The 25,710-nt window shown below is 42.5% G+C and overlaps 1 protein-coding gene across 5 annotated transcripts in view; it reads right to left on the bottom strand.

Moving 5' to 3' along the window:
• cadpsb (Ca2+-dependent activator protein for secretion b) overlaps positions 1 to 25,710 on the bottom strand; it is a gene marked incomplete at its 5' end in the record, with an annotated part of 99,493 nt that overhangs the window by 30,109 nt on the left and 43,674 nt on the right. For 4 of the 5 annotated variants that reach the window (XM_083771520.1, XM_083771521.1, XM_083771522.1 and 1 more), the window contains 8 exons: positions 92 to 228; positions 6,872 to 7,084; positions 7,242 to 7,350; positions 7,987 to 8,053; positions 8,529 to 8,668; positions 13,527 to 13,638; positions 21,639 to 21,760; positions 24,903 to 25,136. In XM_083771520.1, coding sequence (XP_083627646.1) covers positions 92 to 228; positions 6,872 to 7,084; positions 7,242 to 7,350; positions 7,987 to 8,053; positions 8,529 to 8,668; positions 13,527 to 13,638; positions 21,639 to 21,760; positions 24,903 to 25,136 — 1,134 coding nt within the window. The remainder of the gene's footprint in view (positions 1 to 91; positions 229 to 6,871; positions 7,085 to 7,241; positions 7,351 to 7,986; positions 8,054 to 8,528; positions 8,669 to 13,526; positions 13,639 to 21,638; positions 21,761 to 24,902; positions 25,137 to 25,710) is intronic. The other variant, XM_083771524.1, reaches the window with a different exon arrangement.

Genomic DNA, 25,710 nt, shown 5'->3' with positions numbered 1-25,710 from the left:
CACATGCAATACTGCCCTCTTTGTATTTTAAAGACCAAAATGAGACGTTGTTGTGCAAAGGGTAGATATGATGAGCTTAAAGGGCACTTACCAAGCAGCAGAAGGTGTCATTGAGCCTGTGGTCCAAAGTGAGCCGCTGCACCATCTCAAACAGCGACGCGTGGTCAAAGCTACAGGGGTTAGCGGAGATAAACTCATCCATTCCATGTTTCTGAGCTCTGTCTGCATCTATCCGGCCAATGGCACACAGGGGGAAAGGACACGATTCAGAGGAGACTCGGTCATCACTGATGAACAGGCCAGCAGCCTGTCTCTAGTCTAGACTTCATCACAGCACAAAAACACTATAGGGAATCTCTGGCTACTTCTAGGGCAAATTATAAACACGTACAGCTTACATTGTCAACTTGCATTGTGTTAGACAGAGTAAATTGAGCTGATGTGTTGGAAAAATAAGATTGTGTGGCTAAGCTCAGTGAGGCGGGTGCATTGTAATATACAGTATGTGCATGCATCTCTTTTGCTAGCTGTGTCACAGCCCCTGCCTGCTTTACAGGGGATAAACGTCTGTATGGATCCAAAACCACAATTGAAAGAGTGCTGTTAGATTAAATTAGTTGCTTATGTTTTCAATAGATTCTGCCATTCGCGATTGGTGAATGTCAATCAGTTCCTGACAAATGTTGGGACGTGTGCTGAAAAAAAAAGAAAAAAAAGAAGACAAATAGGAGAAAAGAGTTGCTCTACACGTGACCAAAGAAGTAATTGTAAAAGGGCTCCTCTTATCAATCCAAAGTTTGCACTTTTTTTCAATTCAATTCAATTCAATAATATTAGTATTTCATTACAAAATGTCCAGTATAAAGATATGTACTGCATGTGTACATATACTATATACACACGCACACGCACACGCACACGCACACACACACACACACACACACACACACACACACACACACACACACACACACACACACACACACTTATTTATATAGCTTTTTTTTGTGGAACTCATGATGAGAAAATAATGTGATAATGTGAAACTTGATCAACCAAGAAAGAAACATATATAAATACAGGTCGGTAAGGAAAACAATGGCAGAATAGTCTACTCTCCCATGGTGTAGTAGATGGACAAAAAGAAGAATAAAGACAGGAACAATTTTAAGAATTCCTGATGCTACCCTACATTAAATAATGGATACTGTCAGAGACGGAATGATTTCGTATAAGGGGCGACTCAAAATAGAGAGAAACAGAAATAGAAATGCAGCCATGTCCTCGGTGTGAGTGACAGGTGTCATGCCCGAGTGACATTGAGATGAGTGACAGTGATGTTAGGGGTGGTGTGGGAGGGTGGGGGTGGTGGTGTGGGGTGCAGGGGGCTGGTACGTTGTGGGCTGAACATGGTGAGAGTACCAGAAAGAGCACAACTGTCAACACCAGCAACACCATCACCAGCCTTCAGGTTACTGACAGGAAAAGGGAAAGTGTGCTCCCTCTGAAGCACTCAGGCTACTAGTGTAAGTACCGCACTTTCTCCTCTAGTTAGAAAGGGACAGGCGTAGAAGAACACTCAGGTGCATACTGGGGATTGCTATTGGTTGTGTGTGTGTAGGGGGGGGGGGTCAAGACAGTATAGATACTATATGGGGTCATTGGGGTGTAATTATGTAAGAGAAGGACAGATGTGACATGAGATCTAAAAACATCAATAGAAGCCTGGTGGTGAGCGGTCGTGAGCACACAGCTGGATGAAAGAGAGTGGAGGGGCGAGTGGAGATCTGGTGGGTGAGATAGCCATCAAGTAGGGAAATAAAAAACCTGTGAAAAAAGTATTGGGAGGAAATCGGTCGACCAGAGACACGAAGATGGATGTAAGGGCGAAGGTACGGACGAAGTCAGATGCACACGGTGTGTGTCAAGAGAGCTTTGAACACAGCCAGCAACAGGGGGGCGTGGTTTAGACTTGATTGTGCGCCAGTGCCGTGCAACGGAAATAGCAGATTTAAAGGCTCAGTGTGTAGATCTGCTATTATCAGTGCGCGACACCCGCGTGCAACACCTGTGTCCTGCACGCAACTAAGTATAACTCCGGCATAAAGAATGAAATAGAGGCCCAGGCCGTAGCGTAACGGTCTGGGCACCGGACTGGTGATCCAGTCGCGGTGTGCCGCGGGTTCGACTCCCGAACCCGACACGGCCTTTACCGCATGTCATCCCCCCATCTCTCTCCCGTTTCCTGTCAGCCTACTATCTGTCCCTTAAAAAATCAAGCCGCAAAAAAAAAAGATAAAAAAAAAAAAAAAAAAAAAATGAAATAGAGGGTATATCATAGGCTCGTCTATGTTAAAGTGAGTGAGAGGAGGCTACAGTATGTCTTTGGTTTCAATGAGGAAATTAGGTTTTTATCCCAAAAGGGGACTTTATAAACTAAATCCACGCTTGTTGATTATGGCTTCATCATCTAAAAGATCAACATCAAAAAAGACTGAAACGCTAAAGTGAACAAACAAACCCTATTGCATACATATATTATCACATGCTGTACGACAGTGTGACATTTCAGTGTGCGTTCAAATGTCATGCACATCTTCAGAACCATTAACAATTTTGGATGTAATGATTTTTTGGCATTCCTTTTCTCTACGTATTTGCAAGTTGACAATACTTGAATATGTTGCAGTGTATTCATGGTCTCTACAGAGCATACTAACAGGCATACCACTACCAAAGTAGGCTACTGGCAAATGTATACTTTGCCACACGACCGCACTGCTCAACAAAAAACGACTTACTTTCAACCAAGAAAAGTGTGGAGCTTGACATGTTTTTGGTTTTGTTTTGTTTTTTCAGTTGAAAATATGTATTTTTTGTCGAGCGATGCGCTCATGCGACTAAGTATGAATTAGCCTTAATAGGGTAGCAATACAATTTAGTGCAAGTACATGGGTATATAGCAGGAAGCCGACAGAGGCAAAACTGTATCATTCTCTGGGAGATGAGGGGTAAATGAATAACGATTCCTGTAAATCCATGGACACACGACACAGGTGTTCTCCTGCTCAGGCAATCAAAGGGCAGTCAAAATAAATCAAAATGATATCTCTCCCTGGAGGTGCTACAACCGGTCTAGCCTCTATCTACAGGCCCATCTACTGGGGGAGGGGGAGGTCCGGAGTATTTTATAGTCAGAAGGGGCGGCATTAAGCCTAATTTATACTTTGGCGTACAGCCGCGCCTCTCACCACAAAGAAGAGATGTTCACTCTTCTTTGTAGTGAGCGACAAAGTCGTACCCCGAAGTATAAATGGACCATTAGCTACTCCTTGTCATTGGCATTCAGAATACTCCACATACATATTTGCCAACTCTCATGAGGCGATGCAAAACAGAAAGAAATAAAAACTAAAAGCAATTGAGCCCTCGTAAGTAAAGCATGATCAATGTTTACCACTTAAGCCCTGATAAAAAAATTGTAATAGGGGAAAGGCTGATCTACAAGCTCACCACTTGAGTTTGTAGATCTGCTATTTTTTGCTATTTGCTATTATCAAAGGTTGGAAAATGTCAAACAATCAACTGAATTTAAAGGTCAATGATACTTTATATCTACCTTCATACTACCTTCATAGACTGTACTAAATCCATCTATATTTCACAATTGGCACTATTTGAATGGGCATGGTAATCAATACATTTCCAATTCTCTATCAATTAATTGGTATTGTTAATTTCCAAATGTAGATAATCTTCAAAGTAGAGAAAGTAGTGGAAAAATATTTGAGACTAGTGCAATTATATTGAGAGGTAGCCGACCTGTACCTGCAATTAACACTATAGACTATCATATGTTGCTTTACTCTGAGGGGTGCTTCCACCAATATGCATAAAAGAGAGAAGGCAATTATGCAATAATCCAAAATATCAAGTTTTAACCATTGCCGAGTCAAATAATAAAACTCTAATCAAAATACATGCATCCTAACTTGGCGAAAATTGATGCTTTAAAAGTACATTGGTCCCTCAAATAAGAAGGGGCCGATCAAAACAAAAGGTCGTCAAACTACATTTCTAAGACATGAAGCGAGACTTGAGAGGAGGAGAGGGACAGGGAGAAAGACAGAGAGAGAAAGCACGTTGCATTTGTCAGATAATCGGCGGGGATTATCTGAGCTCTGCCGGCTACAGGGAAGCACTTACCCTTGAGTCCAGCTAGAAGACAGCAGGGTAAGAGGGGACAGAACCAGAATAACATAAAGACCACTAGCAATACGACCCTGACCTATAGCTGCATTTCCACTATAAAGAAGAAGAGGGTACAAGCAAAGCATGAAGAAGAAAAACACAACTAAAAACAACAACAACAACAACGACAATAACAACAACAACAACAGCAACAACCTAGTGGCTCTCAAACTCTTTTAGTGTCATTTCAAGGACCCCAGTAACTCTGAGAGTGTACAAAGGTACACTCCTCAAGGGGAACCACTGACCTATACTAAGATGAGAAAGTGTGGGGGTGGTGTGTGGTGGGAGGGGGCTATACAGTATGTGACTGTGATTGACAGGTGTTAAGTTAGCTGGAAAGACAAAGATGAACTGATGGAAACAGAAGGTAGAGACAAACGGGACAAACACAAACAAAGAGACAAACACACAGACAAATTAGCAGAGAGAGAGAGAGAGAGAGAGAGAGAGAGGAATCTACATCCTCATCAGTCTACTGCAGTGTACTTAACCACTTAAGCCCTGTTAAAATATTCCTACAATTCCAGCTCACAACGCATCACATCGCAACACGCCGTGAGCTTCTAGATGAGCTATTTTTGGTTAGTTTTCCTTCTCATGCTCAAAAAAGGATGTCAGGTTGACGATGGTTAAGTCTGGATTCTGGTATCACCCGGTGTGTTGATCTTTACATTACACCTGTTGCCGTGTATGAAAGAGACACTGGCAGGCACTTACCCCCAAAACAACCCAGTTCCAGTTTCAAGTGTTAGCAGATGCCAGTGTTCCTTTTCACTCATGAAATAATCTATGAAGGTCCATGATAGGTTCAAAATAAAATGTTTACAGTAGTGCCAAGTTACAAGTCATAATTTAAAGCTCATGGCGTGTCCTGCTTGCTTAATCCTACATTTTTGTTAATTTTGGGGGGATATATTACATAGGGCATGTCATTCCTTTTAAATGACACGGTCCAAGTAAATATGAGCACAGAGGCTCCTAATATATCTGACTCATACAGTGTAGGGTATACTGTAGTTACAGTTAGATTCAATCTGGCCGGTCGAGCGAGAGCAGCAGAAAGTCCTTCCTCCAAAGCCTCCCATGACCTCTTTAGGACCTTCATAGTCTTCCTGGAATCCCTAGCGGTCCCACTGCAGCAGAGTCAGGAGGGGAGGTGTGTGTATGCGATGGTCCCTCCCTGTGCCATTCAAGACCACCGGGGAAGGGGAAACATGTACGCATGGTGTGCTACAGGAGGGGAGGACAGGGGTTGTGCCACTGTGCGGGGAGGGGGGTTGAATGGCAAAGCTGGCATCAAATGAGTCAACTAACCACAAGAACGATCACATAATAGACAAATAAATCAATGGATTTATGTGATAAATTTCTTGAGTAAGATAATTGACCTTATTAATTAATTGACCCAACTAAAATACACAGTATTTTATTACAATGCCCAGGTTTATTTTACACACACAATGAAATAAACATTTGTATCTTCATTATTATTATGATTATTACGATTATTATTAAAATATTGAGTTATCTTTCATGGCTATGCCGTGCCAATTATGTTGGGAAAACAATGCATCCTACAAGCCTTCCAGGAAAAAACGAAAAAAACAAAAACATTGGTCATTATAGAGTTGTAAAATAAATATTTTGTTAACTAAAGAGTGAAAAGATGCACACAAGTCAAAAGTCATGTTTTGTTTTGAATAGCAGGATCTATTATTGTGGAATTCTTTGTAGTATGTGACATTAGGATCAATGTTTTTTCCCAGTGTTACTGTTGGAGAATGATGTGTTTGTTGCACGTGACATTCTGTCTAATGTACTACAGTACTAGTAGAAAATAATTTAAGTCATTGGTCACAAGCCACCTGCAATCTATAAGTAAAGGCAAGAAAACTGCTGCCCACATACGTTAGGGCTTTTACTGCAAAGGAGATTTTTGTTTCTTTAATGGGGGGGACACAAGAGAGGATAACAACAGAAGGCGGTACAGATACCACACTACTATAGACAGTCTTACCTTCACTTTTTCTACCTGACCTGTGCGAGTAAAGTGACAGAGTGGTTAAAGCTACAGAGAAGTCTGACTCGGCAGTCGATAGACGGATGCATTGACAAGGGAAGCACCTGAGGATTACCTCAGCATGAGACACCCGGCTGCTGTCTAGAGCTGTTATTGATGGGTCTATGACAAGCGCAAGAGCAGCACAAGTTAACACTGTTAATAAGTTAAAGAAGTTTCATTCAGTTACCATATAACACCAGCAGCACTGAATGTTCGGTTCGGTTTTGTTGACCTATTTAATTGTTGCATGTGGTTTCCACTCTCATGGTTTGTACTATTCCTATCATTTCTGAGGTTGGTTGTTATTTAGTACTCAGATTTGTGAAGTAGCACAGAATTGCACCTTTAAACACTGTGACTGGTGAAAATGAGTGGAAGTCCATTGGATACTGGGGGGGGGGGGGGAGCGTGCTTGTGTGTTAGTTCTACCAGCATGTTTATGACTGCAGTGTGGAGCGCATGGCGTGCAACATTCATGGGTTTACAGCTTTCACTGGTTTGTGACAGAAGTCTGTTTTCTGTCTAGCTGTCGTTGTTGTGTACTGGGTTACTTACAGAACTGAGAAATGGGAGCGTCCATTTGGGCTGACGCCCCCCCTTTGGAATTGAGTTTCTGGACCTGAGTGGGTGGGACAGGCTTGTGGGACTGGCCAGTGGCACGGTACATGGCCTGGACCCACAGGATGCGGTCCTGCTCATCATCGCTGGCAAAGATCACAGTGTCACCTTCCTTCACGGCATTGAAGAAAGCCCTGCCACCATCCAAACCTATGTAGGAGGAAAGTGTCAGTTTCTTGTTAAAATTGTGTGTGCTTGTATGTATATGTGCGTGCGTGCGTGCGTGCGTGCGTGCGTGCGTGCGTGCGTGCGTGCGTGCGTGTGTGTGTGTGTGCAGTGCATGCATAACGTGCGTGCGCTGTCTCACCTGGCTGGGGGTCAGTGTAATCCACAGTGTACCCATCCAGCTGAAGTAACTCCTGTGGTTCAGATTTCTTCTCTCTGTAGCTACACATGGCAAATGTGTATTGGCTCACCTAAAACAGATTGGTCATCATTTAAAATAGTTGCACAGAGCGTCTTAATTGGCATAGGCTACCATTACATTCTATTCAAATGAGGGCTTTGCTCAAAAGCTATGTTGACTAACAATTATATGATTTCACCAGATAATCGATTGTATCCAATTGAGGAAAATATGTCACTATTGAATGCCTTCCTGTAAATACATGCAGTCATTTATGCAGCAAATAAACCTCTACCATTGGTTTAATTTGATCCCCATTCTAGATGTTGCCAATTGCCCCAATGTACTGTATGCTGCTATGTTTCCTATCACTGCCAACCCCCAATGTTGGCCTGGGATGTGTGACAACCACATTCCTCCTGCGATACACATGGAGCCTCCGGCTGTCTCTTTTCATGTGACAGTGAGAGGTTTCACTCAGAGAGCATAATAACACATGCAGAGGTCCAGCCCAGGTCCACACGGCCTATACTGAACTGGTGCTAGTGCAGCGACAGGGACACAATGTCATACTGTCTTCCCACCTGAGAAGTAACACTACAATTTGTGTTCATTGTCAGCGCTAGTTGAGTTGCCAATTAGGCTGCAGAATGTTTGTTTGTTCCATTATGCTCAATTTCGCCATTGGCTCTTGGATTAAACCCACCTGTACCAGGACAAAGAAACGCTTCTTCCAGCGCTTCCAAACATTCTTCCCAAAAGCCCACAGGTACCTGTCAAAAACATTGTGCAAAACAAGTTGGTACACTAAACCCAAACAAGAAAGAAGAAAGTACACGTCATGATGAACCATGACCATATAATTGTTATACAGCTAAAGTATGTTTTTTTCTTCTTTTTCTTTTCATTGGTATACCGTATATAACTTAGTTGACAGTAATAAACAAAACAAAACATAATGAATATATAGGCTACTGTTAAACATACAGTATGTCATGTTCATCACTGTTGCCCTAAATAATTGCAGTCCTGATTTAAAAACCCTAAAATATACATTGATGTCCACCAGGGGGAGCATGGAAACTTCATAGTATTTTTCCACGGTATGTGCCTAGAAATTAGGCCAAGCAGCTGAAGGGGCTGCTGTTCTATAAGAAATACATGAAAAAGAATAAGCGCACAGAGACTTTGCAGAGAGCGCCACTGGCTTAGAGAGAGAGAGAGAGAGAGAAGCTTCCAGTCTCTTACCCACAGTGTTTCATGTTCTGTGGTTTGTCCATGCGACAAACAAGTTTGATCCTGAGATCATGGTCGGGGCAGGCCTTGGTCAGAGCCATCTTGTGCAGCTCCGACGCCTTGGGGCTGTTAGGAGTCGGGTGAAGGACGACCTGCACTCAAATCAAACAGATGGCACAATTTAGCACCTCAGAGACTAGGGGCTCTAGAATGCTGTCATGAACTTGATGACGTGTTGAAGCCCGACCACAACACACCTTGCATGTTCAAAACCATTATTAAAACCATTATGTTTCAGGAAATAGACAAAAATAACTGCATTCCAATGGGTCCATTGATTGTACTATAATAGTCACAAGCTCTTCTTCTATTTTTCAGAGTTCAACATTTATAAAATGCTTAACCGCTTTTGTCAGAAAAACTAAAATTGCTTATTTAAAAGCCTACGGCGTGCGCATCTTGTAAATAGGCTATTTTTAGTACTTTTGTCAGACACTGTTGTACTACAAAGTAGGGCATGAATTTATGAAAAAAACACACAAAGTTGAAATATGCAAATACGAGGTTTCTACCCAGCAGCAACGCCATGACATCCTATTGTTTGTATAAACAACATTAACCCTGGCGTCCCTATTTTGGGTAATGCGTAGCAGATGTAGAAGCTCACAACATGCTGCGATATGCAATGCGCTGTGAGCTTGTGCCGTAGATCGGTTAAAGCTTCTATTTGTTGTATGAAGAATTATACAGAGCTTAAGTGGTTAAGTGGTTAAGCTGACCTGGATCTGTGTAATACAAATATTCAACAATAACTGACAGTATTCCATAAGACCTCTCAACACTCTCATGCTTGCACACCTGCAAATGCATGTGTGTGACACTGTATGTGTGAGACATGTGATAATGTGTTAGTGTGTAGAGAAGTGGAGCACCATTTTTGCTCTGCCTCTCACAAGAGGAGCTCTCAGCTCTCCTCACTGAGTAATGCTTAATTTATACCCTGGCGTACAACAGTGTCGGTCGCTATCTATAAGCTCACAACGTTGAACATCTGTTATTTTTGACACATGGTGAGCAACACCACCATGTGACAAAGAATAAATTAAGTCCCCGACCCGTGATGCCGCTTCCCAAAACCAACAGTAGGACAAACGACTGCCAGCCTTGGGTTTTTTTCCGAGCCGAGTGGAGGATGCAGGAATCTTTCCTGCTCCATCACATTTGAATAATTAATACACAGAGGGCGTGTGGTTTAAATCAGGACACAGGAAATCGTTTGCTAGGAAATTGGATGCATTCACATGGCATGGGCCTGTTGTTACTGGAGGTTATCTCTGAATCCCATCCAAGTGACTGAACACAGGAGGCTTCGGTCCATGTTAGAGCAGACCTGCGTTCCACCACCGCCACGTGGAAACCAGGACACACAAGGTTAGAGGAGTCACAAGGGATTTTGGCTGGACCTAAACTCAAAGCATGAGCATCCACAGAGACACTGGAACGAGGACAGAGAAGACTTGAGATCTAAAAGTGTCTAGTGGTACAGTAAACATATCTGATTACACTGAATGAAAATACTGGAAAAATGGATGACTCTCTGTCAGCATAATTGATGGTGCTCTCTCTCTCTGTGTGTGTGTGTGTGTGTGTGTGTGTGTGTGTGTGTGTGTGTGTGTGTGTGTGTGTGTGTGTGTGTGTGTGTGTGTGTGTGTGCGCGCGCGTGTATATGCCTGCCTGCCTGCCTGCCTGCCTGCCTGCCTGCCTGCGTGCGTGCGTGCGTGCGTGCGTGCGTGCGTGCGTGCGTGCGTGCGTGCGTGCGTGCGTGCGTGCGTGCGTGCATTATACAGAAAGAGATACAAAGAGATGGAGAGAGATAGACAGAGATAGATGAAGAGACAGGTTGGCTCTTTAGGCCAGCTCCCAGGTGAGACCTGCCTAGTTTAGAACAGGTGGTGAGGGAGGGGCTTTGCAGCATGCGAGATAAATTAATTTGGATTGCAGGACGTGTTCTAAAGAGAGTCACTTCTTTACCGCATTGTCATTGTGTGATTTAATTCATTATTAAGATGAACATGTGCACAAAACTAAAACAAAGCCACTTTTTTGTAGGTTTGCGTTTGGAGCAGATACTAATGTTAGCAATAGGCTATACGTTGCTTTCAAAGTCCTGCTAGTCAGTCTACAGACTCTACACAACAGACTTTCAATGGATCCAGAGTTATTTTCTTTTATTATTTTATAATTTTTTGGCTTTTGCCTTTATTGATACTGGTACAGTAATTTTTGGACAGGAAAAGGGGAGAGAGATGAGGGGGAGACATGCGGCAAAGGCTGACGGGCTCGGGACTCAAACCCACGACATGCCGTCAGGCTGGATTACCGGCCTAGGTCCCTGGACTGCTCAGCCGCGGCCTAGAGTTATTATTTTGTCACTCATTTGAATACTTTGAATAGGTTAAATATTTATAAAACCCCAAAACAGATTTAACCACTTTCATGTTTTCTGTGACACTGTGGTATGACAAAGTAGGACATTAATTAACAAAAAAAACATAATGTTTCTGCCCAACAGCAACGACGTGGATCTGTTTCCTGGAAACCCTATTAGTACCAATCGCAGGCATAATTAAGCAAGGACTCCATTTAGGCTGAGAAGAAAGATAGCATTTCTTTCATTGGCGTTTACCCAACTCTGTAACACCCATGCATAATTATTGATTGAATACATCGAGAAGCCCTTCCCTCAAGAACCATTCTTGTTGTGGCCATGTCCTGTCACTGTGCCGCAAGTAAGATTTGACTTGATCCATAGTGCATACAGTACCAAATATACAAACGTTCTACAAACGCAGCTAGGGCCCTATTTTCGCCAGTGCCTTACCCCCTATCCCTAAACTCCTTTTTGAATAGTTAAAATAGCTAATCTAAAAGCTCACAACGTGTCGATGTAGATCGCCTAGTTGAACAATTTTCTAATATATTTAAAATAGTAAAATAGGCATGGAGGTTTAGGGATAAGGGGCAAGGGACTGCAAAACAGTGATTTTGTCCAAACATCACGCACATCCATATAGCCATTAAACGAAAAGGGTCTTTCACGCACGCACGCACACTCGTGCACACACACACACACACACACACACACACACACACACACACACACACACACACACACACACACACACACACACACACACACACACACACACACACACACACATTGACACATAGTGGCTGCATTCATCCATGGTCTGTCTGTCTGTCTGTCTGTCTGTCTGTCTGTCTGTCTGTCTGTCTGTCTGTCTGTCTGTCTGTCTGTCTGTCTGTCTGTCTGTCTGTCTCTGTTCTGTCCCTGCCTGCCTGCCTGCCTGCCTGCCTGCCTGCCTGCCTGCCTGCAGCCTGCCTGTCTGCCTGCCTGCCTGTTTCTCTTCATTGTTTGGGGGGGCTGGGTACTCCAAAATTATACCAAAATTAAATCAAAATACCAAGATTTTTCCCCCGGCTTCCCTACTACTGTAAATCCGGCACTGTGTGGTGTACTTGATCTCTGCAACCTCTGCTACAGACAGTTGGCTGGTTCTGGTTCAAGTCCCATGTCATCAAGGTACTGGAGGACCATCGGGGGAACTCGTCCCTCCCCCTGTTTTGTAAAAGTACCCGTGGGGGTTTATGTCTGAAAGAACCCTGTGCAGCAAAAGTCTTTTTTAAATATATATTTTGTAATCATCGAAAACCATGAAAAACGTGTTTTTCGTGATTTTCATCATTTTCTTTTACCGTCGCCTGTCAAAAAAAACAGTATTCTCTGTTATTCTTGACGGGCGATAAGGTTGAACATCGACTTTCGACCTTTCGGTGGTTAAATCAAGCGTTTAAGCATTTTTGGTTTTTTTAGCCCTCCCCCACGGAGCATGCCTCCCCCCGTTTCAATCATATTCAGGGTGTAGACAACTTTCGTCTTGACTATTTTTCTCTGTAAAAGATTAGATCCACAGGGTTCTTTCAGACATAACCCCCCATGCACGGTTACTTCTTAGAAAACAGGGGCATCCCCCCGATGGTCCTCCAGTACCTTGATGACATGGGACCACCAGGAGGCCACAATAACCTGCCCTGGCAGAGAACTGTGCTCCGAAGAGAAAACGTTTTTTAGAATCGGCCTCAGGTTTAAATGGTTTAACCACTTAGGGCTCGATCGTGTGCCATTCTTTATCCGCAAGTAATAAACATTTTCCGTGAATTACGCATTTAGGAGCTTCCACTGTGCGTAAACGTTATCTTGCGGACACACAACCCACTATTAATTTTGCAGACACCTATATTTGCGGGTGGAGGTGTCTCCAGGCGTGTCGATGCGCTTTCCCTATATTTCAGGACAAGTTCAGGACAACGGAAAGAGCCTCTTCAAACCACCCGTAATGCGAATCCGTTTGATAGAATAATGCGCTCCTCAGATTCATTCACAAACATTCACAGGTCTCGTCTTAATTCTCCACAAATCTGTGATTGTAATTTCCCTCTAATCAGCAGAGTGTCAATTCCTTGTGCTCATTGTGTTTAATTGTCTAGTCAAAGAAGTTATTAGATTTGTACCAAGGCGCACTGTGCACGATTCCCTCGTTCAGTTTCATGATCACCTCATCACCCCATTATGCAGCAATGTAATGGATTTAAAAAATAATGTAAAATTCCCCATAATCAGTAACACGTAGCTGATACTTGTGTCAACCAAATGAAAGGCAATTAAACGCTAGATGGGTGTAATTTCCGATGTGATTTTGCCATAGTTCAGTAAGTCTGATTAATTAATCCGATTTCCCGAATGATCGTTTTCGCTTGATACCGTTTCAGTTTACAGATTACACAGCACGTTGATTTTTTTTAAATGGTCCAGATTTGAGCGAGCTGTGAGTCAATGAAATGACGTGTGATATGACGTGTAATAACATTAATGCCATGCACAAAACAGGGATGTCAGAGTTAATGTGGTTAAATAAGAGAGTTGGTTACCCTGCCCAGCTCTTTGTCTTCCAGTGCCAGCACTCCTGTACTCTCTGTAAACAGCTTCACCTTGACACCAGGCAGAGGGTGTGTAGTGGTGAAGTCCCCTTGGGTTCCCCAACTGAAACACAACAAAAAGACACTCGGGAAGTTATCTTCCATAATGCAGCCTTGCTGGGACAGCATCACTTCAGCTTGGAACATCTCCAGCAAGCACTGGACAGCAGTAACTCCTGTGAGGTTGATAAAAGCTGGCTGAGATCCAACAGTCTGTCTCACTATATCGCCTTCCAAAGTAACAAGCGTTAACACGTCTCTGTTATTTTTGACGCGACAAAGTGTAAATTAGAAGAGAGTGAATGCGCAGACATAAGAAAGAGATATGGTGCACATAGAATGAACATGTCATCTTCTGCTTCTGTTCCTGCTATTCTCCCCACTAGGGGATGCTCTGAGGAAGGCTTAAAAGGAAACACATCATTTCCCAAGTTCTAAGGTAATCTAGTCATGTATACGACCTCACAATATTACCTTTCTGTATTGTTGTATAACCGCTGTAGCCTACCATTGTAATGGAGCATGAACAGTATGAAAATGATCTATAATGGGGGATGAGGGGGCACTTGACATTTTAGAATCAGAATATAGCCACTGTTTATATGAAGGCAGTGGCTCTCTGGTGGGCTGTGCTGGTTTCAGATGGAACCACTGTTATGGATTGAAGGTGACCTTGTGGATCAAATCATCGCCACGGTCTGCTAATGGATGGGGCAGTGCATTTCACCTACAGCTCTGGTGCTGCTAACCTATTTAAAGCATGCAGTTCTAATGTTCACACAAAACAGATCATTGGCATTCTCTAATAATTTACCACTGTCTATACTAAATAAATAAATAAATAAATAATGTGATAAATGCTAACTTCACAAACTGCACTAATCAGTAAACATTTGTTTATGTGCAGGTATGTCGATAGGGAGATAATGACGGTTGTAAATCACACCTTGTAATGTGATGTAATGGCAGTGCTAACTAACTATCCTGATACATGCATCATGCAACACTATACCAAAGCTGTTAGAATTTGATAAGAGTGACATCAGTCAGTGCAGTGCCTGGCTCCATGTCGTGTATTCACAGATAGACTGTACAAACATTAAAGGTATATATTTTGGACATTTGGGTTTTACTGTAACAGACAAATCCCCACAATTCCCATGGCCTACTAAACTACTGTCAGGAGTGGAATATCCACCCTAGTAATTAATAAACTCTCCCAAGCTCCCTATAAACACACAAGGACACTTATATCATTAATTGAATATACCGGTAAGTGCATTGTAATGTTACATAACAGTAGAAAGGGTTCCAGAGCATTGCTAATAGAGCTAGTTGTACATTTATGATGTAGTTTTTTTTTTTATACTTATTGGGCATTTAGTATTGTAAAAATAACATCAGAATCTAATCAACAAATAAATAAGCCGTATAAAACGAAAAAAATACATTAATAAGACTATGTTGTACTTGTACCAACCAAGTACAGTCAAAACTGTATCTAGACCGACAACCTCTTCCACTTGTGATGCAATGATTCTTCAATACCATTGTGCTACCTGCACAGCCGCCTTTTCCTTCATTTCCATATAATTATATACCGGTATATAAAAAATGATATTGTTGCCTAGACATGTCCAGACTAGAGATAATTTGAATACAAACTAGAAAAGTGTGGTTGCCGCAGTCGCTTACATAGGCCCCTCCCACTAATTTTGCCAGCCAATTACAATCTTGCGTCACCCCTGTGATCATGCTTAAGTAATTAGGAGGGGATTTATCCCCCAAAAATCTTACATTTACATTTTTCACATTTGTGGTGCCCCCAATGGATGAAAATGAAATAGCTTTTGGCTCTGCGTTGATTAAACCACCCGTGACATGTGATACAAATTTGGGATGGATTGGACATTCCGTTCGTGATTTGCAATTTGTTTTTGTAAAATAGGCCCCTCCCACTAACTTCGGACGACGATTACGGCCGAACGATACGAACTACCAACATTACGCCTGTGGTTTTAATCGGATATGTCCAGAGATCAAGTGTACCGATTTTTGTGAGATTTGGACAAAATCTGTAGGTGGAAGAGCAAAAAGTGTATTTTGAAGAAAATTCTAATTTGGTGGAAATTATTCGCAGGTCGAAATGGGCGTGGCCTATATGGGGAGATGCTTCATGACCCAAGGAATCCATGGATTCATTGGGTTAGATTTTATGACTTACAGTTCAAGAGTTATAGGGAAAAATGTAAAGTGGGCTCTTATTGTAAATCTTGTAAATATGGCAAGGAAAATATACTTAAATTGGAGCCTTAATTATTCTTTGATCTTCCCATTATAAGTCTATGGACTAACTTTAACTAATTAATTAATATCAATTAAACTATACAACGGATGTCTTAGCAATGAGCAAGCACACGATTCCCGATGAAGCCGGTCGATTTGACATAATGGCTCCAGTGCGTGCGGCAAAAACTGTGGGAGGAGTAGTATCGCTCATTTACAATAACAATAGTGTGGTTGCCCTCCCTGTTAGGGCAACCGCACTAATTACGTAGACCCCTCCTACCCAACGACTCTCCATCAATCTCTCCCTCTATCTCTCTCTGTATGTATCTCTCCATCTCTCCTACTCTCCTTATAAGAGGGTGCTTGAATTAGGTGCATAAGAGAAGGACGTTGGACCTTAAAATAATTGAGCAACTCGAGGAGAGTCACTATGTGGGTCCAGCCACCAGGTGGCGCTGACACACAGAACATTACATACTCTCACGCACAATTCTATCGGACCGTGACTTTGTTGTTCAAGGTGAGGTCACTGACCCAGCCCCCCAGGTATATAACGGGGGTCCCACATTGCGTCATCCTTCCTACCAACCAGCTTTCTGCGTCTTGTTAAGCAGAAGGGTAGTGAGTAAGAGCTTATCGTGGCCTTTCTTATTGTTTTGTCAGAACAAATCATATTTATTTCTCCGTCACATAACATAAACTTGTATTCAAATAAAACAAAAAGAGACTGTGAGCGCGGTCAACAAACTGTGAGCTTCCCCGTCTGTGTCACATTCTATCTCCCAGCAGGGAGTCACCTGTCTATCGTCAGGTGTCCTGCACCTACATATCCTTTCTCAAAAGGGGAGGGGAAACCTCCATTCAGCATGTCAAATCCATAGCATAATTAGATAATTAAATAACCACAAAAAACATACAGTTCATAAAGCAGGCAATAATAATCAGAATAAATATAAATCATCATAAATAGAAAATGGCTCTAACAGAGCTCCTCTCCAAGGAGAGTCACTATGGGGAGCATACAACTCCCATTTGACTACCGCTGGCTGACAGGACCTGATCCGAGATCCCCCTACTTAGGGGACGCACGCATGCAGCATGTACACAGCATGCACGCCACCAGGCCATCGGCGTGGTAGCTAAGAAACCCTAACTAAGGAGCTGGCAGCTCTGGCTGCCTTATGGGCTGATGGTCAAACCATCTCATGAGCCCAGGGTTAATGCTTAGTGTACTAGTGACTGGTACTCAACGTGCGGTAACTCCCAGGACCGCATGGCCTAGGTCTGAAGTTGCTACATCGAGGTTATATACGTGGCAAAGATCGACGGGGACGACCAGTTGGCCGCCGCACATACAGTACTGTACAGTACATCCTGGATAGTGACGCTCTTCGCAAGGGCCCAGGATGCAGACATGCCTCTTTCACAATACATTGTGAAAGCCTCACCTTCGAATTGGGTTTCCATTTCCACTGGGAACCCCATGCGACAAACAGGTGATCGCCTTGTCTGAAGGGAGCAGTCCTGTCCTTGTACAGTCTCAATGCCCTGACTGGGCAGAGACAGTTCAACCTCCTGTCCTCCACTGAGGAGAAGGAAGGTGGGTGGAACGCTGCCAAATCCACCGGGGTACAACCGGAAGGAAAGGTCTTAGGCAGGAACGAGAGGTTCGGTCTAAGCATTACTCTAGTGGCTATATCTTGCGCCACCCCTTAACCCTTATCCCTTAACCCTTATCAAATAAATGTTTTTCGAAATAGTAAAAAATGCCAAATACATTTAGGGATAAGGGATAAGGGTGGCGCAAGATGGAGCCCTAGAGCCGTTACCACTTGTGTTACCCGAGAGCGCATGTCACTAGTCGTCAGTGCGACTAGCAGAGCAGTCTTCAATGACAGGAACTTCAAGTTCAAGTCCACCGTCTCCAGTGGCTCAAAAGGATCATGTGAGAGTGCATCCAGCACGATGGCCAAATCCCAGAGCGGGACCAGTGACCTGGTGACCGGTCTGAGGCTCACAGTGGACCAGTGACCTGGTGACCGGTCTGAGGCTCACAGTGGACCAGTGACCTGGTGACCGGTCTGAGGCTCACAGTGGACCAGTGACCTGGTGACCGGTGTGAGGCTCACAATGGACCAGTGACCTGGTGACCGGTCTGAGGCTCACAATGGACCAGTGACCTGGTGACCGGTCTGAGGCTCACAATGGACCAGTGACCTGGTGACCGGTCTGAGGCGCACAATGGACCAGTGACCTGGTGACCGGTCTGAGGCTCACAATGGACCAGTGACCTGGTGACCGGTCTGAGGCGCACAATGGACCAGTGACCTGGTGACCGGTCTGAGGCTCACAATGGACCAGTGACCTGGTGACCGGTCTGAGGCTCACAATGGACCAGTGACCTGGTGACCGGTCTGAGGCTCACAATGGACCAGTGACCTGGTGACTGGTCTGAGGCTCACAATGGACCAGTGACCTGGTGACCGGTCTGAGGCTCACAATGGACCAGTGACCTGGTGACCGGTCTGAGGCGCACAATGGACCAGTGACCTGGTGACCGGTCTGAGGCGCACAGTGGACCAGTGACCTGGTGACCGGTCTGAGGCTCACAGTGGACCAGTGACCTGGTGACCGGTCTGAGGCTCACAGTGGACCAGTGACCTGGTGACCGGTCTGAGGCTCACAATGGACCAGTGACCTGGTGACCGGTCTGAGGCTCACAGTGGACCAGTGACCTGGTGACCGGTCTGAGGCTCACAGTGGACCAGTGACCTGGTGACCGGTCTAAGGCGCACAATGCCTTTCATGAACTGGTGGATCAGTAAGTGTTCACTCACATGGTAGCCTGAAATCACCGCCAAGTTGACCTTCACGAAGGATAGACCCAGACCCCTGTCTAGGAAGGTTAGAATATGCCTCACCGAAGCCTGAAATGGGAGGACCCGTTCAGGCCTGGTCAAGCACCATCGTTCAAACACGTGCCAAGCCGTGTTATATCGTCATCTGGTAGAGGTGGCCTTAGCGCCCAGAATCGTAGGGAGGCAACTGTAGGGACTTTCAGAAGACTGTAGTGAGTAATATCCTTCAGAATATAATTAGACAATGAGATGTTTTACAGTATCAGTTGAGTCAGAAATAATCTGGGGATAAAGATGTGTGAGTCTACGGATATGAATCAAAACTATTATAATAAAACCTACACAGTGAATGTTCTGTTCCCCTGTGGGGTTTCTACGTATACACTGTCACATTCTGAGTGTTATTTTAGCTCTGAGAGTGTTCAAATTGAACCAGATGGACCCTTTTTTAACTCAGTGAACAAAAAGTAGTGTAACTGAGAGCGTATAAATGAAACCAAATGGACCTTTATGGGCAGCGGTGGGTCCTGAGTCCTGACTCCTGGCAAATCTCTCTGTTGCTGCAATCATGGCTAACATGACCCATTCAATGGGTAAATGAAACTTGGTCAACTAGCTAACAATATTGTACAATAGGTTTATGTTTGTAACCAGCAAAATTTATCCAGCATTGTTCCTTAGGCCAAGTGAAATTGGAAGACATGAAACAAGAAATTTGGTCAAATTTGGAATTGGTTCTAAATGGGTTCTTTCCTAGTGAAATTGGTGGCCCATCTCAAAATATATTTTTATGTTATGTATATGTTATGTTATGGAGAGAGCCGGACATTAACCACTGTTACTGAACTAGCAGTATACTCTATAGTCTATAACAACAATCAATCAGAATATACTGTAGCGCTTCAACTTAACACCTTTAAATGAAACTGTCTAAATGTTATACAGTTCATTTTTAACCTCTCAGTCCTCACACACAACTACGCACGCACGCACACACTTGCACGCACGCATGCACGCAAGCACGCATGCATGCACGCACGCATGCAAGCACGCAAGCACGCACGCACGCAAAATTAGTTATCCAGAAATCCTTTTCACTTTTATGTACTGCCAGGCAGCATAATGTGCTGCCAGTTCAATATAGCATGACTTTCTGTATAACAACATGTGTAAACTAAGGGCCATTCACACAAGCATTTATAACTATAAGATACTGTTTTAAAAATCATAACTCAAGTCGATATCAGAGTCCGCACCACAACCATAACAAAAACAATGGTGCCTATACCAGCCAGTAGTTGCCTACCTTGTTCAAACCAAGCACGATTACTTTAACGATACTTTCATTTCCAACTATAATGACAACTATAGTTGTAGGCTAAATGATGTAGTTTTGATCACTTTCAGAGACATTTTATGAATGATAGAAATTTTGACAGCCATTCAAAATTCATTAGAAGCACAGGCAATTTTCCTCATATTCGCCCTCGGAAAATGTTGGAGATGGAGATATGGAGACTAGGCTAGCTGGCATTATCTCAGCAACAAATACACTGCCTCCTTAGAATTAATAATCATTGTCCTATTATCCATGCAATCGTCTTTCAGCAGCAGTGAGATGGGGCTCTCTCTCCCTCTTTCTATCTCTCGCTCTCTTCCTCCGCGTGGGCTCTAACACAGGCTCACATACAATACTGTGCAGCGTGTGTTTGGTGCTACTGTTTCAGAACAGAACTGTTTATTAGTGTGGACACTCACACCATTATCATTGCCACTCAAGGAATAGAGATTAACCTGTGATGTCATGACATACTTTTTATTTGTGTTCTTTCTATTCACTTGGTCATTAAAGGGAAACTTCACCCTTTTTGCAAAAAAATATATGTTAATGACGTTTAGAAGCTTTAGAACACTTTCCTGGGGGTCTTTATGTATACAATCTGTGGTTTTAGATATTTTAGATTGTAGCAGTGAGCCCAGTGTCTCTGATGTCATGGACACTGGGCTCACTTCCTTCCTGGACTACATGTTGTCTCAGTAAGACAGCTCTCCCCCTATCCACAAGGAGGAGCAGTGCACCAAAGAATGGTGGGAATTGTAGTCCAGGAAGGTAGTGAGACCAGTGTCCATGACATCAGAGACACTGTGCTCACTGCTACAATCTGGAATATCTAAAACCACATATTACATGCATAAAGACCCCCAGGAAAGTGTTCTAAAGCTTCTAAACGTCATTAACATATATTTTTTTGCAAAAAGGGTGAAGTGTCCCTTTAAGGTCTGCTCATGAGGTCTGCTCTGCCGGGAAAAAAAGTTATGGCCATTTTTGTATACCACACCATAAACAACTAATATATGGCAAAATTGTATCATGCTTTAAGTAGCATGTGAGATGTCAAACTAGGGGTTTTTCATGATTCTGATTCCATTCCAAGCATTAGTTTTGCAAACTAAATTCGGACAATATATTTATATGATATAGTTATCATGCCCTTAAACTTAAATATTAAACGATTAAACAAATGTCTTATAAATCCTAAAAACGTATGTTGCTTTATCAGTAGTTTTCATGTCAAGGACCCCCAAAATTTATATTTGGCCAAAATATTTTTTGTCCAGGGATCACCAGAAGCAAAGATTTGAATTAAAAATGTTTGCTTTAAAAAGTTTTGCACACATGAGCTTGTATATCTGCTATTTTTAAGTATAAAATATGACTACAATAATTATGTCTAACCTGTCTTAACCTCTAAAGCACTTTGAGCTGCATTTATTTCATAAAAGGTGCTATATAAATAAAGTTTATTATTATTATGATTACAATTATTATTATTATTACCCTTATTATTATTATTATATCATTGAGTAAGTTAAAATTACATTTAAATGAAATCTTGAAAACGTCCAATGGCCTTACGTTGGTTTGGAGGCTTCTGCTTGGTCTGTCTGGAGCTTCTCCCCTCCCTCCACCTCCATGGTACAGTACACAATCCTGTTGGGGGCCAAAGACTTAAGCCCCACCACCTCCATGATCACCACCTGCCAGAAGAAGAAGAAGAAGAAGAAGAAGAAATTGAGTATTACTCAACTACAAGTTTAGCAGTCAAACCCCGTTTCCAGACCTAAGCGGAAAACGGTTTAAAAACCCGGTTTTTCGGCTGTCCGCAGCCGAAAACGTGCGCAGCTCTTTTGATAGTGTGGCAGTACACAAAGTTGTACTATGGCAATGTGTCCAAGTCCCCACTCCCTGAGCAAGACACTAACCAAGCGCCGTACTAATGACGTTCACTGCTCCTTTAGGATGGGTAGGTTACACCCTTAGATAGCATTTCTGTACACTTAGATAGCATTTGATACAGACTTATAGCATGTTATGTAGACAGCACTATAATTGCATTGTATATAGTCATAGCACGCCATAGTACATATGTATAGCATAGTAGTATAGATATATAGTTTATATGTATAGTCTCATAATATAGATATTCCACTGTTACTTTCTTAGCTTACGCATGTTTCATGATAAATGCTTTTTTGTGATGTATTCCCATGCTTTTTGTTCTTGCTTAATGTAAATCGCTCTGGATTAAGAGCGTCTGCTAAATGCCTACATTGTAATTGTAAATTGTAAATTGTACAATGTGCAAATATACATAGTGACAAAAACACTCCAAGGAGAGGGGACCTAATTATGTATTTTTTTATTTATTTTACTTGAGTTAAAGTGCAAGAGTACTTGCTTTTTCAAAATACTTAAAAGACCACTTCACCGATCTTCATATAATTGGTCCTCACTAATGTTCATTATAATAAGGTAAAAAGGGTATCTTTGAAAAACAAAGAAAGGGTCCCGCACACTGTCAGACACATGCCAAAATGTTGCTCTTTATTGGGTCGACGTTTCGGTCGATTAGACCTTCATCAGGACAGACATTATAATAACGTACCATTTCTGTCTACTCACTCAGAAATTTCAGAAACCTGCCTACCAGTGACATTATTTAGTTAATGTGAGAACAATGGCTTCTATTATACAGTATTATGCTAACTTTCCAGGAAGAGTCAGCCTGCAGTTTCTATTAGATTGGATTCCCATCGATGATGTCGCTCGTAGGAAGGTTTTCCACAGCCTTTCCACAGCCATCCTCTGAGATACAGAACATGTAGTCTTTTTTTATTCTTTTTTTGATATTATATATGTGTATGTTATGTGTATGTGTGTGTGTGTGTGTGTGTGTGTGTGTGTGTGTGTGTGTGTGTGTGTGTGTGTGTGTGTGTGTGTGTGTGTGTGTGTGTGTGTGTGTGTATGTATGTATGTATGTATGTATGTATGTATGTATGTATGTGTAGCTGTTAGACATTTCCCCCCCAATAATGAAATGACATTTCCAAAGAATATAAAAAGGAATAGTGAAAATCTCTGACCTACAAGCTCGAGTTTGTATCTGCTATTTTCATGTTACTTAAAGCGCAAATAACATGCATTTTAAAACTGCTTTTAATATTTAATATCATATTGTCTATGTCCCTCAAAGTTATTTCTAATGGTTTGAGCCTCAATCACCACTCTGAACCAGGCCTTGTCATTTATTTCTTGACTTTGAAAGCAGTTTTAGCTGCAGCACCACAATGTCCTGAGGTGGTGGGGGTGCTGATATGCAGATTATTTAATATTTGAGTCATTATAATACTGATGCTAGATAAAACCAGGCTTGTTTCCATGCCAGCTTGGAAAATCAACAATGGTGGACATTGTAAACAAAGTGGAAATGCAAATTTGGAACTGAAGACTGAAGAAGAGGAGGAATTATACAAAGTAGGGTGACATTGGTGACATCACGATGAGGCCAAAATCTGTCGAGCTGTTCCTGAGAGCAATTTCCATTAAAACACCCATATGACATGAAGGCCTGATTGGTTATTTGTGGGCATAGAAAACAAAGCCCCAAAAAGCCCCAAAAAACACAAAAGAAATTTAAAAAGTTGAATTTTATGTTATAGGTCCTTTAAAATAGGGCTTAAGTGGTTAATTCATAATGTACTTTATCCACTTCCTAGAAATATAGTGTCCACCACTGCACAAAACCATAGTTGACACTATTGGATTAGAGGAGTGCAACTCATCTCGGTATTGTGAAATGTGTAATGGACGGTACACACCTCCGAAATGCATTCCTCATTCCTTATACATGTTATGTTCTTTGTGAGTCTTAAACAGCGCTGCATCGTAATGCAAGACGTGAGATGTTTCCCTGCTTCCCTGGTGATAACTCATTCCAGACATGCTGATAAGTGTTAACAAAGATGACTCACGTTCCCTGTGCTAAGGAGCTTTTTCCTGTGTCTCTGTCTGGTACTCTCATACCTTCTGTTCAGACCTCCAAGCAGCTCTGCTGTCTGTTCCTATATTTAGTCTGGAGTAGAGAGGTGGCCTGTGACAGCCATGATTTATGAAGCCTGATTTATGCACATGTATTCTTACACTAAGGGGATGTAGAGCGTCATTGATTTGTCTTTCCTGCCTCTGAGCATTGCTAATATTCTTTGTTGAAGTCCCATTATTAGACCAACAAACACTGCATGCGTTTACATGGACAGATATATTCCACTTGTATTCAGAATGACTGCTCACTCAGAATAAAAATACTCATGTAAACCATAGATGTAAACACCACAATTGGAATACATTCCAGTATGGTATTATATACCATTTGAATCAGGATATATTTACCATGTAAACACTTTATTCAGAATACTACTGAGAGTTTGGAATACATGCATTATTTTACACATGTCTGCCTTTAGTAGTGCTGCTAGACCAAAGCACAATTGGAAAAATGGGGGGGGAAAGGCGCCTTCTGTTGTTTGTTTCCGTTGAATTTTCCTCTGGGCGCAGGCCTCAATAGAATGTGTATAACAGGATGTTGGCCCTTTTGGCATGCCCTCAGCCCACCACTTCCTGTGGTGCGCCTGTGTTTTCATTCCCACTATCAACAATGTATGTACACGTTCTGAATGGCCCTGCTGACAGATTCGGTAGTGCAGCTCAGAGAGATTAGCGCAGCTCAGAGAGATTAAATGAACCCTGTTTTTTGCAGCACATGAACATGGTTAAATACCAAGATCCTATATGGTGGTTTTCATGCAGATCTATCATATTCCTTGTATGTGCATGGTTTACCTCCAGAGTGAAGGAGAGCACCACGTCAGACTTTGACAGTGTGTTCTCATCCTCCTGGCCCATGTCTATGATAGACGTGTTGTGCCCCCGTTTCAGCTTCTGAAGTTTGAACTCCCCTCCTTTGGACACGGGCATGCTCTCCAGGTTAGCCATGAGCTGGTTGACGGAGGCCTTCAGCTCCTCAATGTACATGCCCTCCATCTCTTTGGACACAAATTTGGGGAACTTTCCACCCTGTAAGGAACCAGAAAGGACTGCATTTAAAGCTTTTAAACAATGCACAGTGAATGGTAAATGTATTTTGTTCTACCGACGGAATTGAAAGATAACAGACCACCAGCAGCAAATACGCTATTCTGATTGATCGAGACATGTCACATTTGATGTTACATTAATTGTCTGTCAAACTGCTAAATGAGAATAGATAGTCCGGTAGTCTGGTTCGTAATTAGCAACCTGGCAACACAAATATTGTAGCTACATTGAAGGAATGAACGAGAACCATGTATGGTCAAATATCTTTGGCAGTTATGCCATGGCTAACTTCCCAAGTTAGCCATGGTACAAGCAGGTGCATAATGCACTGTAAGGAAGTCAGTTGAGGAAATACCTGTACAGTACATGAAGCCTCATACGGTATGTAACTATTTTTATGAATAAAATGTTGTTGTCAGAAAACGATTTAGAACAGTGCTTCTCAAAAGTAGCAGATCTACAAGCTCACTTGTGGAAAAAGCATTACAAGAAATAGTAAACTGAAACAGCACTTGAAAATGTATAGAAGAACAGGAGCTAGGATGGAAAAAAA

The sequence above is a fragment of the Protomyctophum parallelum genome (assembly GCF_964188405.1).
Source record: "Protomyctophum parallelum genome assembly, chromosome: 8".
Lineage (NCBI taxonomy): Eukaryota > Metazoa > Chordata > Actinopteri > Myctophiformes > Myctophidae > Protomyctophum > Protomyctophum parallelum.
The sequence above is the reverse complement of the archived record's forward strand: the minus strand, read 5'-3'. Positions and strand labels throughout refer to the sequence as shown.